This window comes from Elaeis guineensis, chromosome 3 (genome assembly GCF_000442705.2).
Source record: "Elaeis guineensis isolate ETL-2024a chromosome 3, EG11, whole genome shotgun sequence".
Classification (NCBI taxonomy): domain Eukaryota; kingdom Viridiplantae; phylum Streptophyta; class Magnoliopsida; order Arecales; family Arecaceae; genus Elaeis; species Elaeis guineensis.
The window spans coordinates 120,495,031-120,513,660 of NC_025995.2; the positions used below are offsets into that span (position 1 = coordinate 120,495,031).

Below are 18,630 nucleotides of genomic sequence, written 5' to 3' on the forward strand. Positions count from 1 at the left end.
AACTCATCATGAGCTAAATAGCCCAGTAAACAGTGTATACCTTTAACTGAATAAATCAGGCAATAATACTGTACATATCGATTTACTGATAATAACAAAATCAATATGTAAATCATGAAATCATAATCATACTATCAATCATATATAAAATTTTAATTCATCATAATTTCAAATTATACTTATCATCTTAAATTCATCAATTTCTTAAGTTCTTCTTACCAACCATGACTATGACCATATTTTTTCTGTGGCAGGGTCATAATACCACGTATCTGCTTGCGGTAGGCTGCGAATCATCTGGCAGCCAAGTCCTTTGGAACCGCTGGTCTCGCTGGCGGTTTGTCGCTGGTCTCTCTGGCGACATGTCGCTGGTCTCGCTGGCAACATAAACCCTCAGGACAATCAATTGCTAACATATATGCCCCTATTGGCGGGGTCCTTTACATAGTCAGATTGTCAAATTCATATCATCTTCCAATTCATATATTATTTTCAAAAATAATATAAATAAATGATATTCGAGTCAAGTCAATCATATCATTCTTTATGATCATATATCATCATAATAATTTTTCAACAATAACTTCAATCATAAATAATTTCAACAAATAACTTCAATCATAAATAATTTTAATAATTATTTTCAATCACAATTAATTTCAATAAATATTTTCAATCACAAGCATACCATGAATTTATTTAATTCAGAATTTATAATTTATCAGATAAATTCAATAAAAATAAACACTACTTACCTCAAAAGAAAATCCAAACTAGGAATTCTAGAAATCTTGAAAATCCTTCTCCGGACCTGATACGTCAAATATCATATTTTTTGATCAAAATTTCATCGAATTAAAAAAAAATTAAAATTTGTTAAAATCCAATGTCCTCACATGGATTAACTAGACGACGGCGTCCAGGATTTTCGGATTGATCCATGGAAACTCTTCTTATATTTTTTTTAATTATTATTATATATTTTTTCTTTTTTTAATTCCATAAATCTTGAAAAATCTAAGAGAGAGAGAGCAGAGAGAGAAAGTTTCTCTCTCCCTTTCTTTTCTCTCTCTTTTTTTTTCTTTTCTTTTCTCTTTTTCTTTTCTTTTCTCTTTTTTCTTTTTTTTTTTTCTTTTCTTTTCTTTTCTCTCGGGCTCCTTCCTGGCCGAAACAAGGGACCGGTAGGTCCCCTCCCTTGATCGGCCGTTCAGGTCACGGCCGACACGACGAACCCGACGGCAGAGGGGGGCAATCTCTCTCGAGTTCGGAGAGGCAAGGCCGGCGGTCGGTTGTGATCGCCGGTGCCAGAAAACCAAAGAAAAAAAGAGACCAAACAGGGGTCCCTTCTCCGACAAAAATCGGCGACACCCATCGCCGGCAGTCGTGCACAGAGGTACGGGAAGAAGGAGAAAGAAGAGAGGAAGAGGAGGAAAACTTACTTCGGCCTCCGGTGACACCGCCGGCGAGCAATTGCGGCGAGCACGAAACAAGTATCCGCGACTCCAAGCGGAGAAATCAGAGACGAAGAGAGGGGAAAAGGACCGATGGAGGGCTTCTAAGGAAGGAGAGAGCCTTTTTATAGAGAGCCCTAGGACTCCTGGTCATCCTAGGACTCCCGATCATGATGGTTTCATCGGAGAAAAAGACTCCTACCGGGAGTCTTCTTCCCTGTTCTTCTGTTCTTTTTTTTTTTTTTTTTTATGGGCTTGGGTCTTTTAAATTGGACTTGGGCTTGGGCTATAACATATAGAGAAGGAAATCTAAATCCTTGTATGTTACACAGCTCTTGGCAAACATCTGCGGATCATATCAGAAGCCTCCAATCATAGTCAGCAGCATTGAAAAGCGGGGACCTGATACAGTAACATATAGTGAAGGACCAATGAGAGTAACAAAGCCAACCAGTCTTCAAAAGCAACATCTTTGCTAAAATTTCTATCTTGGAGTACAGAACATTGTAGATGGCACCCTTGCCACCAGGTCCTTATTTGGGGGCAACCATGATGCAGCAAATTCGGTCTTGGGGCAGGTATCAACATAAATAAAAGGCACACTTCCTTCAATGCATGCCTCATACATATGGCAGGTTAAAGAAGGGAGATCAGTAAGCAAGCACGTGAGGGTGCCGCTGACTGGAATGAGCCCCATGTCATCATGGTTCAATGAATAAACAGCAACAAAGGCAGAGAACAACACTGTGAAATGGAGATGCAGACTCACAACCACATTCTTGGGTATAGATGAAACAGCAACCACCAGAATAAGACTTTTACTATATGCCTTGTCTTGGAAAGGCTAAATGGTAAGCATCTGCAGCAAGATATGAACCAGATCAGACAGTAAGCAATCATTGCTTGAAAGGAAGAAATCCTCTATTAATCCATGAGTTGCCAGCCAGTCAGCAGCTTAATTAGGTTCCAGAAAAATATGTGAGACAGTGATAGTTGATAACAAGGAGAGCCACATAATGATGTCTTGGAGCTAAGGAGAATGGCATAACTTAATGTTTGTCTTATGAATCACCCTGCAACCAAATAACATGAGGACAAAAAGAAGAAACGAGAGTATGGAGTTCAATTTTTTCATCACTAGTTTTTTCTGTTTTTGTTTCGGGCCTTTGGCCCCTTCCATATCAACAAAAAAGACCCTCTGCTTCACTAAAGACAGGCTAATGCAATACAACAGGCACCCAATGGCTTGCATCCTTGAAGCAACCAGATTCCACTTCAAGAATGCAGCATAATTTGCAGGCTTATATTTCCATTAGTAATTTTACTTCTCTATGATTGTATATTATCCTCAGCTCATTATTAGATCTGCTACAATTGACTTACATTATCCGTCACTTTTTACATTATCCATCACTTTTTTGTGTTCATAGCCCAAACAGCATGTGCATGCCGCGATGGAGCATGCCACTATTGTCCCTTCTGTCGTGGTGTGGCCAAGGAGGGTGCTATCAACATAGCTCAAATAGCAGGGGCACAGAGACTGGAAATCTGAAATTTTGTTCATAAATTGTCTTCCAAACAGTTGCTCAAAGTACACATAATTAGTTTTTGAATTTTTCCTTCTGTCATTAACAACAGATGTTTCAATTCAAGACAAGGATTCTGAGAAGATGTCTTGGAAGAACACGTAGAGATCACCTCTGAAAGCATCAAAAGCCAATAGTTTCGCCACCACATCCTGCAAACAGTTGGAGAGTAATCAACATTCATCACATAGATGGAGCATACGCTCATCATAACGGCCAGCTATTGGCTGCTAAAGTTATTAAAACCTCAACTTTTTTACAAACAAAAAACACGATTTACTTAGTTTCTTCTTTTATTCAAAAGATTCTCAATTGCTTCAAACCATTTAAAACTATGAGAAAAAGAACAGAAAGAAATGTCAGTTCTTCAATCATGTCCTAATGTTCACCTTGTATTGCTGGTCTTTAGCCAATAATTTCTGGCTGAGCAAGCGATCAATGGGCTTCTTAGATTTGAATGACTCCAAAACAAACGCTGCTCTTTCAACAACCTCATTTGGCACTCCTAAATTGAGAACACCATTATCCCATTCTACTCTCATGAGAGCTAAATTTAAAAACAAAATGATCTCACACTACATTTAAAGTCTGAGAGATGGAGCCACAGCAATCTTTAGCCCATGCATAACATGCGTGTCTCTAAGCTACAATTGAAGCATATTAGAAATTCTACCAGAATTTTTTTTTAAAAAAAAAGTATTTTAGAAACTGGCTTGTGCTAAACACATAAAGGAAGCATGAATTCCTGTAATGTTTTACTGTTTATGTGAATTGATAATTATAATGTACTTAAAAAAATTGTGTAAGTATGTATGTATGTATGCATGCATGCTTGTGTACATACACACAAATACATATAGATTATGGGACGTGCTAGCTCCTTAGTTTAGCGAACAGAAATTACAGGTTCCTGTATTTTCAAATTTATTGTTAATCTTCAAAATTTTTCTTGTGCTCATTGATTCTTGATAATTATTCCCCTCAGTTCATTTTTCATTTTTTGCAGAAGAAAACTGGAAAAAAGGATCTAAGAGTAACTGTGACCATCAGAAACTGAAACTTTACACCTTAACTTCTCCAGCCAAAGGTTATCCAGTAAATCAGCTCCAAAAAGTTACTCCAGGAAAAGGTAGAAGCAGTGGAAATATCTTTTGCAACAATACCAACCAAGACTCTCGCAAGTTTCTCTTGAAACATCAAACATACCAGCAAGCCGCGCACAATGTAAACCTGCAAGATATATTACTTTCTTTTACTTGGAAAGAAAAATAGAAAACCATTGCACCTTAAAAGTTAGTATAAATAATAGACCCACCATAGCTCAGAAGTGCATGACCAGGCACGAGCCTTAACAGCAGAAGTACAACTACATTAGCCACCCAATTGTACTAGAAAATTAACAGAGTAACTAGGGAAAAATGCAATATGTCAGAAGAACTGGCAACATGCCTATATAGAAAAACAATGTCTTCGTTGCTTGATAAATTGCTGTCAGGTCTCACACGCTCATGGTGTAAAACTTGATATTTTCAGACTGTAATAATTTTTATCGCATCACATCTCAGAAAGAAAATGGAGACCTGAACAAATATGTAACCTGATCATTTAGACCTGGGGTAAACAACTCTTGTTAAGTATCTCCATCAAGTGTGTACTTAACAGAACCTGCAAGAAGTCGAATACTTTGGTGCATTAGACTCAAAAATAACTTAATGACGAGTCCAGTCAATGAAGAGAAGTTTAGGGAAGAGGGCAATTTGACCAATTTTGAGCCTGAATCCAAACCAGGGCCCAATAATAAGGAGACATGCTCAAATTATTCAACTATAAATACAGAGACCCGACTAAATATTTGCTTGAATTATTCAACAATGCTTCTCTCGTAGATATTGCTTGTAAATCGGACAAAGAAAATTAGAAAGAGATACAAAGAGGTGCAACCATAAGCCCAAGAGCAGGACAATAACTAGACATTTGGGTGTCATGTCCACAATGATTTCATGCTGCAGAACAGCCAGACAAGCACAACTCCTCTTCAAGATAAAATCCACATCAATGAAATAGAAAGGTCCTATAACATGTCAATGCCTATTTGTTTTTGCAATTAGATGCATAGGTGCATCCAGATAGTTCTTAGAGACTGAGTAATTAATATCAATTATGTCTCAAGTAATATCTAACATTCCTTTTTTTTTCCCCCAATTGAATGTGTCTGTTATCATATCAGGTAGCCAGGAACCTTAAAGCATTCATGGAGACATGAAATAAATCATTATTCCCTGAAAAATGGCAAATAATAAGACAAACAATCCTCACAATAAGAAAAAAGGTAGCCAGGAATTTCATTCATATATGCACAGAACATGAGACATTGACTTTCTGACAGCATTTAATACATCAAGGAAAATGTCAATAAAAATATCCTCCATAACTGTAATCTTGAAGGTAAAGCTTGAATGATGATTTTTCCATTTGATGTTGTTTTAGTTTGCAATAAGCACGCACATCATAATTTAAACATCCATAAATAGTAAAGGAACTTCAAAAACAATGTCACTGCTCACTAGTGTGTTCGTTCATGAATAACAAGATTATTAGCTACATGCCAGCTGCTTGGTTGTAAGAACACAGATTAAAGGGCCTCAAATCAAGAAATTTATTTCAGCAACACGAAGATTTCAGATACACCTATAAGACATCCATTAGATATTCAACAAACTCTCACATGAGATCTTACATGATTAGTGGTATCAGACTGTTTCTCAATAGACTGAGAGTTTCAAACACTAAAAGCAATCTCTCTCTCTCTCTCTCTCTCTCATAAAACAGTTGGAATCCTGCATCCAACTCACAAGTCCCATGGCAAACCAAACTCTTTATTAAGGAACCAAAAAACCCAGCTTTCACCCTCTCTGATGCAAGTTGAGACTCAAGGGTGGCAAAACCTGAAGTAGATTGGCCAAAGGATAGGGGTGGCCAAACCTGGAATAGATTGGCCAAAGGATATAGAAGAAAGCTCAGGATGACACTCACTAGGAGGCGAACAATGCCACTCAAAATTGCTAATTGCAGCTGCTACTTAACGCAACCAAGCCAAGTGCTAGATTTGCATGAAGCACTCCAGAAGCAAGAATACATGCTGAGAATAATTTGCAGGAACCCCAAAAGATCCTCCCTTCATCTTAAATAATTTGGAAACTAGACTCAGAGAGCTTTCCAATAGTATATAACACTACACATAGAACTCCAATAACAGGTTTGGCCAGAAAAAGGAGAACATATTCCACTTTCATAGCAACCTCCAGTAGGCAAAACAGACTCTGATACCAGTTTGGTGCAGGTCAAGCTTGCAAAGGTGGCCAAACCTAAAATAGATTGGCCAAAGGATCTTTTGGAGTTCTTGTAAATTATTCTGTGTCAGGGAGTCTTCTTGCTTCTGAAGTGAACGGTTCCTCCACAGGTCAAGCACTTGATCCATCCACGATCAGAGAGATCAAGTTACATACATTGCCTCTCCGTAAGTAGCATCCCAAGGTTATTCTCTATCCTTTGGCCATTCTTTTTTAGGTTTGCCCACCCTTACAAGGTCAGCCTGCACTCTCTCTCTCTGAAAAAAATAAAATTTTGGCATCCCAACGCACAAATTGCATCTCAATCTATTCTCACTCTTTTCGATTTAATGACAACCATCCATATGTTCTCTTATGTGCTAACCTGTCTCCACAGCTACTTGCAAACTGAACACGAAGAGTTACTGTCGCTCACATGCACTGCTAGTGCTAGTAAAATTAAGATAAGATTCTGATGGGATCCAATGCTCCACTACTGGTATGATAGCATCCAAAATTAACAAGTGAGAAATGCTTATAATCTTTTGTTTCCAACAGTGATATCATCAAGTACATTTGTATGGATTAAAGAGAATATTGGCTTAAAATGCTATGTTGAGACAACCATACATGACATTTGCAAATAATAGCATATTTACAACAAAAAATTAACAAAGGTTTGGTTGTATCTCATCTAACCTTTGGAGGACAATCATAATTTGCAAAATGATTTATGGCTCCTCCAAGCAGACCAATGCCATCTACATATTTTTTAATTGATAAAGAAAGCCCATCATGCTTATGTTTGTTACTGTGCCTATAACATGGCTACCAACAATAATAAATTGTATACTACCTAATGGCCTCACCTTTTGTTAGCGTACCCTTACCAAATTCATCCAACAAACACAAGGACCGAGATGTTGCTTGCCTACAAAGATCATCATTGACCAATAAAAATTCAGAAGATGATATATAAAATTATAAATGACTTGGCATAAATAATATGATAAATACCTAAGCATCATCCCCACTTGATGAAGGTCAATCATAAAAGTTGATTGTCCGGTTGTCATGGGTTTGCTTCCCATAGCACAAAATATCCTATCAAATTAAAATATTGTCATCAATCAAAGCATAATGAATGATTGTGTTACCATTTATCATATCAAACCTATCAGTCATTCCAATGACGGCAGCATCCGCCGGTACAAAACTTCCAACATGAGAAAGAAAAACTATCAAAGCAACCTGAAACATAAGTTGTCCGTAAGGTTATACATTAAACATTTCAAAATCTGTTTTAGCAGCATATTTGCCTTAATATTGTACATTGCAGTTATGAATACAAAAAAGCTCGCATGCCATGTGCTGAAACATGTCATGCGATTAAGTCATTTGGTCATGTTCCAGACATGTAAAAATATAAAGATGATTTAGTCTTTGACAAGATAAAAGTTCATATAGATAAATAGCCTTTGGAAACACTAAACTAATAGATTAAAGTTTCGTCTTGCTAAATTTTTCAACATTGACAAATGACAGTATAAAGAAGGAAGATGGCTCGAACCACCACAAAATCTAGTGCTTATGAAGCTTACTTTGAATTTATAGCTTGTATGAAGGGAATCTCATATTCTGTAACATCTGCTCTTACAGACTTCAAAGTTTGTTCATTAAGCTTCAATGTTCAATTATAAATGATAAGACAGGCATGTTTCAGTTTCTTTCATGCTCTCATATTTTTCCCGAAAAATTATTGTCGTGAAATGTAAGTTTTATTATGCGTAGATATTGAATGATGCACAATATGGTCTTCCTGGATATTAATACCAAAGAATTGTTCTCATATTCACCAAGGCCACTGATTATCCAAATTCCAAAGGCACTTGTAACAACCCGGATGTGCTAAATGGGTATGGACATCTAGGTCTTTCCATGTTCAAGATGGGGACACGCTAATCCAATGCAATAAAAAGATAATGTGCACGACCTTGATTACCAGATCCTTCAACCAATTTTACTTCATTCATCACTTTTATTCTTCATTCTTTTTTCTTCTTATTCTCTTAGGTAGCATTGGTTGTAGAATAAATTTTGTGGGAATAAGGGAAAGTTATCTAGGTATGGTAGAATGGATGAACTTATTCCACAGGATATTCGGATAAGGGTTTGTTGACATTTGGTTGGAGGAATGAATGCAAGAGATAAGGGTAGGGAAAATTGTGTACTTAATATGCATTGGATTTCGCAATGATTTGGATTTCATCACAAGTACAAAATTGTTCTATCACTATTTTATGTATTTAGAGAGTGGATAATGACAAGAGAGTAATCAGGAGCAATATGGTAATTAGGCAGAATAAACTTCTGCCCAATTCCGTGGAGTAAGCTTATTCAAGACTGGGCAGAACAGTTTTGTAATGTAAATGGGAGGGATATCCTCTAGGATGCTGGAAGTGGGGAACAAGCCTATTCACAGTGCCCCAACATTGTTTGGCAGAATAAGCAGGGAAGTGGGGAGATATCCCTCACCCCTATCCTACAACAAAACAAGGCACTAGGTGTCAATCTCTTTCAGGAAGGACATTAGTGTCGATTCTGTATGTTGTAGGATTGTGGTTTTCTTTGTCAAGGTGACTTCAGCCTTCATGTCCTTTGATAATCCTATCATGACACAGGAACAAAATCGAATTGTTACATATTATTAAAGCAATCTACACTCTAAAGATCAACCACATTAGAAGTCTCCTTTCTTTAGCGCTTTCATGGGAGTGGTCCAAGTCAAGCATCAATGTCCTCGTAGAAAGATTTCTTGCAGGCCGTAATATCAGGATACCGCTGATTTATGCTGCTTCAATCTGTTGGCTGTTGCCCCACCCCTCTTCTACTTGGAGGAATACTGTTGCATCTCCAATGGTGACCTCCACTTACTATTTCACCATGCTGCCACTCAATATCATGTTCTCACTTTTTCTTGCTGTTCGGGTCTATTGCTGGCCACCTAACCCTAAAACCTTTAAAACTACTCATTATCAAACCTATAAAATGGTTGCATCGATTATCATTGTGCATCTATGAGCTATCCATGATTTTCATGGGTTAATTAATTATCAAAAACCCTCAAATTGCTAGTTGCCTTAAAAATTACTTCCAAACATATTTATACAATTCTAAATTTTTCATTCCATTAATATTTTTGTATTAAACTTACAAAAAATGTACAAATTACATAACTATTAGAAAATTATGAAACACAATCCATAAAAACATCTGAAATATCTTTACATACCACCAAAATTTCATAAAATTTTAAATTAATAATATTTTTAATTAATTTTAGCAAAAAATTTTAATTAAAATAAAATCTGAAAAATTAAATTTTAATTGTGGCTAATTAATCTACAGATTACTTTAAAATTATGGTTTTATTTGAGAATCAATTGCCATCAGAAAGACAATAGATAGCATGCTAGATGCCACGTAGGGGTGCATCATACAAATTTTTGGAATCTAGCATCTTTATTTTTAAAATTTTCTATCCAAAAGTATAATTTCATTTTTCTCCATATTTTTTAATTTTTACCTATTTATGGTATGTAAAAAAAGGAAAATGGAAGAGGGAACCTACAAAATGCCTTGGTGATAGAGGATCTACCCTCTCTACTCACCCTTCCACTCTCTCCCTCTTCTTCTGCTCTCTTTTTCCTCTCTTTCTCCTCCATTACATTGCATATCAAGGGGCAGGGGTTGGTAGGGCTTGAACCAGGTGCTTATTAGCTAAACCATCCAAACTTGCTCAATTTCGATTGGGTTCAGCCTAGTAAGGATCGCTACGTACTAGTTCGAGCCCCATTTCATACCGAGATAATGAAACATTTCTGGTTCATGGTTACTACGGTATGATATCAACCAAAAGTTAAAAACAGTATTGCATACCATGATCGATGTATTATATCATAGTGTAGCATCTAATGTTTTCTTCTGAGTATCTTTTGAAGATTTTTTTTTATTTTTTTTGTTAAATTATGCAATAATACTGATCTAAAATTGGTAAGTTCACAACTGCTGCAACATTTTGTCCCGGCCTATTGTTGTCTACCTTCACTTAGAAGCAGTGCCAGCAACAACACATATCCTAATAAGGCCATCATTTTTCACACTGAAATCTACAGCTTCCTCTGCTGCAACAACTGGCTGACCAGCTTATGCATGATCCCTTAGGTTAACACTACCATTGCAATCACTGCTCAGTACATAGTTCTATGTGTATCTAGGTCATGTTGAAGCTTGACTCAGAAGCTGCCGCAGTAGTAGATGTCACTCTAGCTCTCCTATTCCCACCTCTCAAATGAGAACTTACACAGATCATGGTGACACCATTATGTTTATCTTTTCCTTCTCTTTTTCGTTTAAATCTTGGTTTGAACATTGAATGTTTTCCAGTTAACTAGCTTATTTATCATGACTTGGTGTATCTATCAACTCTTTATATATGACGGATTATCAAACTTATATACATTTTTAATTTGAGCAGTAGTTTGCATATAATAATTTTTTTTTGCTCTACTTGAACTTCTATATGCATAACCCTCTTTTTTATAGTGCAACAACATCTGTTGACAAGAACTGATGGAATATCAAGGGGCCATGGCCAAAACAAATTTATGGAATAGGATTTGTTTATTGTCATCATAGCAAAATGAAGTATGGAGCCCTCAAAAAAAAAAAGAGTAATTGGAGTTCAAGATTGCTATAATATTCACGAGATAGCATGCATGCATAAGAAACAAGATACACAAAGATATATATATATATATATTTTGTTAGCAAAGATTAATTAAAGGTTGCTAGGTAGTCAAGAAATTTAATGTCATGAGCTCATGACAACATATGCAAGCAGCAATAAGTGTGCAGGTCAATATTCAGATTGAGAAAGAAGGTCACTCTTACATGTTAAATGCAATTTCTTTTAACATTTCTTACAGTTGAAATGGTACACCATAGACGAACATGGTTGCTTATTAAAATCTAGTTTAAATTGGAATATGAGCAAGTTCTAAATAGAAGAAATACAGCACAAGTCATGTGAAATCATCACCAAGTATTGAATCAAAATGTGTGCATGTATGTCCATGTGTATAACATGTAAATAGAACCATAGCACATACAATAGAAGCATAGCACATATTAAATCTGTTATGACATCCAAATATAAAGATAAACTACACTTGAATAACAAGAGGAGTTTAATCTGTCATAAATGTTACGATGACTGACAGTTTCACCTGCTTAATGTAAATGCTTTTCCCTGAGTAGTTAGGACCAGTTATGATATTTATTCTCCCTGCAGAAGACAGAACAGCTATCATATAGGTACTCAGTGTGATTTCGCAAGTGTAGAAACTATAAAGTCATGTCACTGGTTACCGGTATTAAGAATTTTTGTATCATTTGGAACAAAAGTGTCAATAGTCATTTCCTGCAAAACATGTCTGGTATGCTGACAGAGTTAGCGACCAATCACACTGGTAACTCAATTACCATAGGCCTAACATTACAAACTGGAACTTCATTACCAAAGTTCAAAAAGCCAAGGAGGAAAGTAAAAACCTATATCAATGATAAGTCCATTCCTACGGAAAAGGGAACATTAACCTGCCATTTTGTATTTCTAACAATGTGTCCTCAGTCAAGATGGGCTGCACATAATTGTTCTGTCGAGCAACCAGTGCTAGTGACAAAAAGCTAATAGGAGTATTACATGAGAAAAGCACACACATGATTAAGTATACCAAAGAGAACAAAAAGGAAAGTAACAGATTCATAAGTCAATAAGAGGAATGAACTGAAATATTTCAAAAGATTTATCTATCATCAAAATTACCAATCCAGTTCTGCTGCAAAATTCACTGCTTTGATTAACTGAGGTACAAAATGAATTATACGAGACACCAAGTCTCTAATAATTGCTCTCTCCATGTCTGCACCAGGATTCAAGGGACGTAAATCTTAGATTCCATTAAATGTTACAATCCATATCGTGATGTAGTAAATATAAATAGGATGTGCTGTTATATGACAAACCAAACCCCTAATATTTACTTTATCCACCTGCAATTTAGTTTGACCTAAGTCATCGGAAACACTATTTTTCCTGCTATACTGCAGTTCACATGAGTTAGAAGAGTAAATATGGTCAGTCATAAAATCAATTAGAGATTATTAGGCATGAGCTTAAGTAGCTCAACATCTTGATGGAAAAAATGAATAATTAGATAGAAGCAGCAAGAGGAACTCTTGATGAATATTTGAGTGAAGCATATGAGACACAGAGTTGATTGACATCAAGTCCCTGACAATTGCTCTTTCTATTATTCACCAGCTATCTAGGGTGCACTAGATTCATATGGTTAAATGTTATGATCCATGTTATATCACAATTATTATGATAAAGAAGCAGTTAGAAATAGCATCATCAAAACATTCTTCAGATTTGAATACACATGTTAACATATGTTTACAAAGAAAATAATAGCCAGAGTAGCAAGAGCAAGATGTAGGTGAAGAATAGATTTCAAGAAATCAAATAATCTTTTATGACCTACTATGACCAGTTAATACCAGCAATATTCTATCATAACATTAGGCAACACCGCATTATGTTGCCCAATCAATATACAGAGATGAAGATGTTTTGGATGAATTAGTCATAAACTATTAAAGTTTTTCAATAATTTCAGGGTTCACAATAATATATATATATATATATATATATATATATATATATATATATTCCTCTTCATAAACAACATGTGATTTCAGATGGTAGCTGAAAAACTTGAAGTTAAAGCATTCTCTGATAATCTTACAAAGTCATGTGCAATTAATTTGTTCTAAAAGCATATTTTTGCAATAGACAAATGGAAGAGAAGAAGAAAAGAATGAAAGAAAGCATACCAAGAATTTTATGATAAATATCTCCAAGAAGGTTGTCCAACTCTCTTGTCTTTGAAGTATGATAAAAGTATTTTTTCTCATTCCCATCTTCTGAAAACTGATTGACTTTCACGTTACAATTAAGTATGGGTGGTTAAGTCAAGCATCGGATAACTACATACCGCAAATTCAAAATCTTGATGTTCCTCCAATATGTCTTCATCAAGTTTCTCATCGAAAATGCACATCAAATAACCTAAAAGCATGGAAAATAGGTAAATGGGAGGACAGAAACTGATACATAATTTTAGAAGAAATATTCATTTAACATAACCAAGCTTAGGGCTCGTGTTTGGTGCTAACGCTCCTCCTTTCATAAGTTCTTCTCACAATTGGACAAGTCAGAAGTAATGCTTTCTAGCTTCTCCTAAAACCACTTTTTAAACTTTTACTCCCATAGAAGAACTTTCTAGGTATTGTTACCAAACACATGTACTCTCCAGGAAGGCAAGAAGTGCTCTTTTGCTTTAAAAATTACAAAAGTGTTTATTTTTTATCAACAGCAAACATGCCCTTATCATTACTTGCTAATCTATAAGAGCTAAAGAATGCTTGGTAAGAAGCCACTTGTGCTCATGTGTTGTTACATTATAAAGTTCCATTATTTGATGAGTCTAATCAATGAAGACTCAAGCTAAATTTTCATCTAAAGTCAACTTTGTATATGATCACAAGAAAATATTGAAGGCAAGGTCCAATGCTATTAAGATTGAGATGAAATACTCTCCAAATTGAAAGGGAAATCTTATAAAAATATAGACCAACCTATTTGATGTATATAAACAATACATGGAACCTTTTTACTCCCATGCAAGAATGGAAGGGAAGCATTTTCGAAAGACGAAACCTGAAGAGACACATAATTAGAATACAGTACAGTATAACTAAACTTCAGAAGATTCCTGGTTTGAAACTGAAGAAAATAATGGAACAATTTGCTACCTGCGCTAGAAAATCTGGCAACCCCTCATATATCATTCTCAGCTCGTCCAGCTGGATTTACAGAGAGATCTTATATTAGATCTTATAAATTGATATGCAATACAAAGTGATCTGATAAACAGACAGTTCCTTACAAGGCAGCTCTTCATGCTCAAAAGTTCATAGTTCAATAGCATTTTGATAGTCAGAAAGACATATGTTGATGCAGAACTTATAAGTTATAATTACAAACTCTCAAGTCTCAACACCTGGGGCAACTTTTAGGATTTTAGAGAAAAAGAAAAACAAAACAGAAGAACGCATTTTTATGTAATTTATGGCTTTTTATGGAACTTTGTCTATAAATTTCCGTCCTCTTCTTTTCACTGCTGATCCTTTACTTCCTTACTTCATATTGCTTTACTATTTACCCTATTGTCTCTGTTGGATTTAGCTTGAAAGCAGGCTCTCTTTATGTTCATTTGAATTTTTGCTTTCATTTTCTGGTTTTCTTTTTGTAACTCTTTTACTGCATATGGTAGAAAAAGGAGGAAAACTAAATACATCATCACTCATCTTTATTATGATTAGAGTAAGTTTGTACCATCGCAAGGTTTCCAAAGCCTCAAGCTATCCATCCATGTGATTCTGTTCTGCCTCTTATAGATGACACAATATTGAATGTGACAGCATATGCCTCTCATGTCATTCCTGGGTCTTCAAACTATAACACTGGTTCCACCACATCCATTTGGATCTTGTTCAAAAGCGAATTTATCCCCTTGCTATTCTATTAGCAAAATCAGCACCAAGCATGCATGATGCATGCCTGAACTCTGGGGTTGACTTTCCAAGAAGCCTTATTGTTTATTCTTTGATATGAGCACAACCACCTCTCTCTCTCTCTCTCTCTCTACTTGTGTGCCTGTTTGGCTAGGTTTCAGACAAAAAATCTTCAAGGCCCATAGAATCCGAATCCAAGAGAGGATATCAAAGGGACACAGTATGGTGCTAAGAAGTTCAGTGGAGCAAGGAACTGAAAGTTCAACCAAAAGAGGCAAATCATCTAAACAGCATATCATAAAGGATACATGAAAAATGGCACATGGTATGAAGCACACACGAGAAGGCAAAAGGCAAGTGCATGTCTTGTCTCCTGCTTAGGAAGTGAGGGCAAATTACAAACAGAGAATCCATGTATAAAGAATAAAGACTGTCCTTCGCCTTTGTTGTTAGGCTCCAAACATAGACCACATGCTGTTAGCGGCTATGATGCATTCTCATTATAGGAACAAAACTTATGTAGTTAAACTTTGTCCCCTAATGGATTGGATACAAAGTAGGAAGCACAACGAACTTATACAATCCAAGACCCTTGTTAAACAATAGAGCTATCAGTGGAAGTACCAATATAGAAAGATGGGTGAGTACATGAGCTGAGGCATCTTCTTGAGGTAATAAGATACCTGACGAGCTAGTAGAATTCATGGTGCCTTATTTAGTTAACTCAAGACTAAATAAATTAGATAAATTAAAGCCAAATCTAGAGGTAGGTTGGAGTTGCTGAGAGCAAATCCGTGAGAGCAAACCCGGAAATTTTTTGGGCTGGTTTTGCTAAAGGTCAAACATGGTCAAATCTAATCAGATGACCCTGCAAGACTGAGGAATAATAGGGAAGGCTTAGGATGTTTAAAGGTTTGGATGTTTCTGTTTTGAGCTGCTGGACTCTCTAATGGGTTGGATAGGCTCTTAAGTGTTCATTTACTCCAGGAAAAATCCCTCTTTCCGGAAAAGCCTTACCGGACCATGAATGAAAACTGACACTCCAGTGTGTCCACACTCCCAACCAATGGACTTTCAAATAGAGCCCACATATAATCAAAAACAGTTTAAGCTACATCCACTGGAAATCACAGCACCATGTATAGCTCATACAACAAAATTTTCAAGGTTAAACATAATTATAATACACAAAGGTTTCAGGCAATGCCCATTAAAAATCGCAGCATCAAACCATGTACAACGCATTCTCAAATTATGTTTGCATTTGTCAAATCATTAGCCGAAGCAAGAACAAAATGACCAAAATATTCTTGCAGCAAACTACACTAACTATATAATTTATTATTTATAGAAATGCCTTCAGATGTGTAACATATAGACTAACTAGCAATCGGAAGACTGAGCAAGTTTACGCTGCTGGATATCTAACACAATGCATAGACCAACTTAGGTGGGTCCTTCAAATCTGAACAAAACAAAAGGTGAAATATGCTCTTCAAAAGAGTAAGGCGGTAGTGATTTGTATCACCCAAAGATATTAGAAGTAGAGCTATAACCACCAAAGATCAACAAAGAATTTTCTTTCAATTTTAATCTGAAAAAGGAAGCCACATACTTCAGAAAATTAGTTGGCCATACCACATAGGGCTTACAGTATGACATATATATAAAATTCAGGAATATACAGTATAATTTGAAAGGTAAGCTCATTCAAGAAAGTTATGGGATTATTGTCAACAATGGCATGACTTGGAACCCTAACCTCATCACAGATCCCTTCTTTCACTAGCGTCTCATATGCTTTCTCCTTACTTCGCTGAACATCAATCACACCGATCACCTGTGTAATTTTTTTTTTAATTTCAAAAATTGGAAGTCCTTGCACCTTAACAGGTAATCATTTGATTGAATATCCAAATCATTCAACATATTGAATAATATTATCATTTAGACAAGCAGCATTCACATATTATGTAGAATAACATATCTAAAGCAAAGAAGGTGTAATCACCAAAAATATTATTGCAAACAAACAAAGGCAACATGGCATTAGACTACTAATTATGGAAAGAGAAAACTCAATCTTCTTACTTAGTTGACCTGACCAAGAAACAAGGTATGAAATTTTTGGGCACAAAAAAACAAGGGGAAAAAGGGAAAAAGCAAAAATGGTAAGACCAAAGGAAACCACAAAGCTTTGAATATTTTTGACATGCAATGGTGGGAATGCAAGTCTAAAGTTCAGAAAGATCTTTCTCAAACTTCTTTGAAGAGAATTTTAATTTTGAAGATGTGTATTTACTCCGAACCAAATTAACCAGCAAAGACTACAAAAAGCCGTCTGCCTAAGTCCACTCAAATACGTACTCCTTTCAGGGAGTAATCTGAATCTTAATCAAGGACCTAAGAATTTCATTCCCTGTATCCAAGGTGTTGGCTCCTTATTGCCCAGGAGGCAAAAGACAACTCCATACAATCTATCATTGTAAATTGTTATTTTAAAACATGATAAATCAGCATTGCCCCTATTTCCTAAGTAAGCAGGTTGAATCTAGCAGGGATAGTTTTAAAAAGGGAACACGTATTAAACATCAGGACGTTTGAATAAATGAGAAGAACAATAGGAATCATCAGAAATGAGTTCAAAATCATCTTTTAGACAAACAGCGCATACACACGTACACAGAGAGATAGAGAGAGATATGATGGAAGTGAGGGCAATTCAATTGATATATGGCAGCATGCTGTCAGACAATCTGAATGAAAAAGTGACAGGATAATCTAACAAAATTATAATAAAGAGCCTACTGGCTGCACTAAGTGAACAGGTTCTTAAGAATAAATCTGCAACAAGGAACATTTGCTGACCAGATCAAAGACATAAACCAGCTCCATTGCAATGCATGAATTTGCCTGGAAGATATTCCATTTAATTGTTAATTATAAATGTTCAGAAAAATAATGGTTCTTTCAGAACATATTGATTGGTTGCATTCATTTACCTTGTCAACTAACCCTAGATTCAAATATTCAAGTCTCTCCTGAAGATACTCAGATATTCCCACTTGAAAGATTTTGTTTATGTGCAAAAGGGAACAAATGCACTGCAAGAATGAACAGCATAATGGTGAGACAACTATTATGAACGAGAAAAGGATATATTTAACTCATCTTTAACCAGACTTTGGCAAAATTTTGAGGTTGAGGCTGCACAGCCAGCTCAGATTTTTTACAACAATAGAGAACTATGAGATGATTCATTGCTTAGTATTCGTACTTGACAAACAGGCAAAGTGCCAAACGATTATTAGAAGAATGTCCATAATAAATGGAAAAATGACATACTATGAGACCTACTTTACAAACTTCTAAATCTATTTTACTAAGGGCCACATCTAGACAGATTCTATTCTATGAAAGCATTTAATCATCTTGAATTTCAAATGCATGCTCATTAATTGCATATTCACTAGAATAAGGAAGGTCACGATATAAGGAAAAACTCTGAACCATTACAGTTTATTACAAGCTGAATGAGAAATGAATGTGTAATATGTGGAG

At 35.7% G+C, this 18,630-nt stretch overlaps 1 protein-coding gene across 1 annotated transcript in view; it reads right to left on the reverse strand.

Moving 5' to 3' along the window:
• Positions 1-2,474: 2,474 nt before the first annotated feature.
• The window catches only part of LOC105040499 (DNA mismatch repair protein MSH5), a 36,230-nt gene continuing 20,074 nt past the window's right edge, over positions 2,475-18,630 (reverse strand). The window contains 22 exon segments of the mRNA XM_073254690.1: positions 2,475-3,189; positions 3,427-3,542; positions 4,244-4,267; positions 4,353-4,384; positions 4,487-4,538; positions 4,541-4,571; positions 4,649-4,702; positions 7,066-7,127; positions 7,236-7,297; positions 7,384-7,470; positions 7,541-7,617; positions 11,655-11,713; positions 11,797-11,861; positions 12,025-12,114; positions 12,254-12,350; positions 13,327-13,423; positions 13,488-13,561; positions 14,131-14,212; positions 14,308-14,358; positions 16,832-16,909; positions 17,938-17,982; positions 18,072-18,184. Of these exon segments, the coding sequence (XP_073110791.1) occupies positions 3,100-3,189; positions 3,427-3,542; positions 4,244-4,267; positions 4,353-4,384; positions 4,487-4,538; positions 4,541-4,571; positions 4,649-4,702; positions 7,066-7,127; positions 7,236-7,297; positions 7,384-7,470; positions 7,541-7,617; positions 11,655-11,713; positions 11,797-11,861; positions 12,025-12,114; positions 12,254-12,350; positions 13,327-13,423; positions 13,488-13,561; positions 14,131-14,212; positions 14,308-14,358; positions 16,832-16,909; positions 17,938-17,982; positions 18,072-18,184 (1,538 nt within the window). The 3' untranslated portion in view covers positions 2,475-3,099.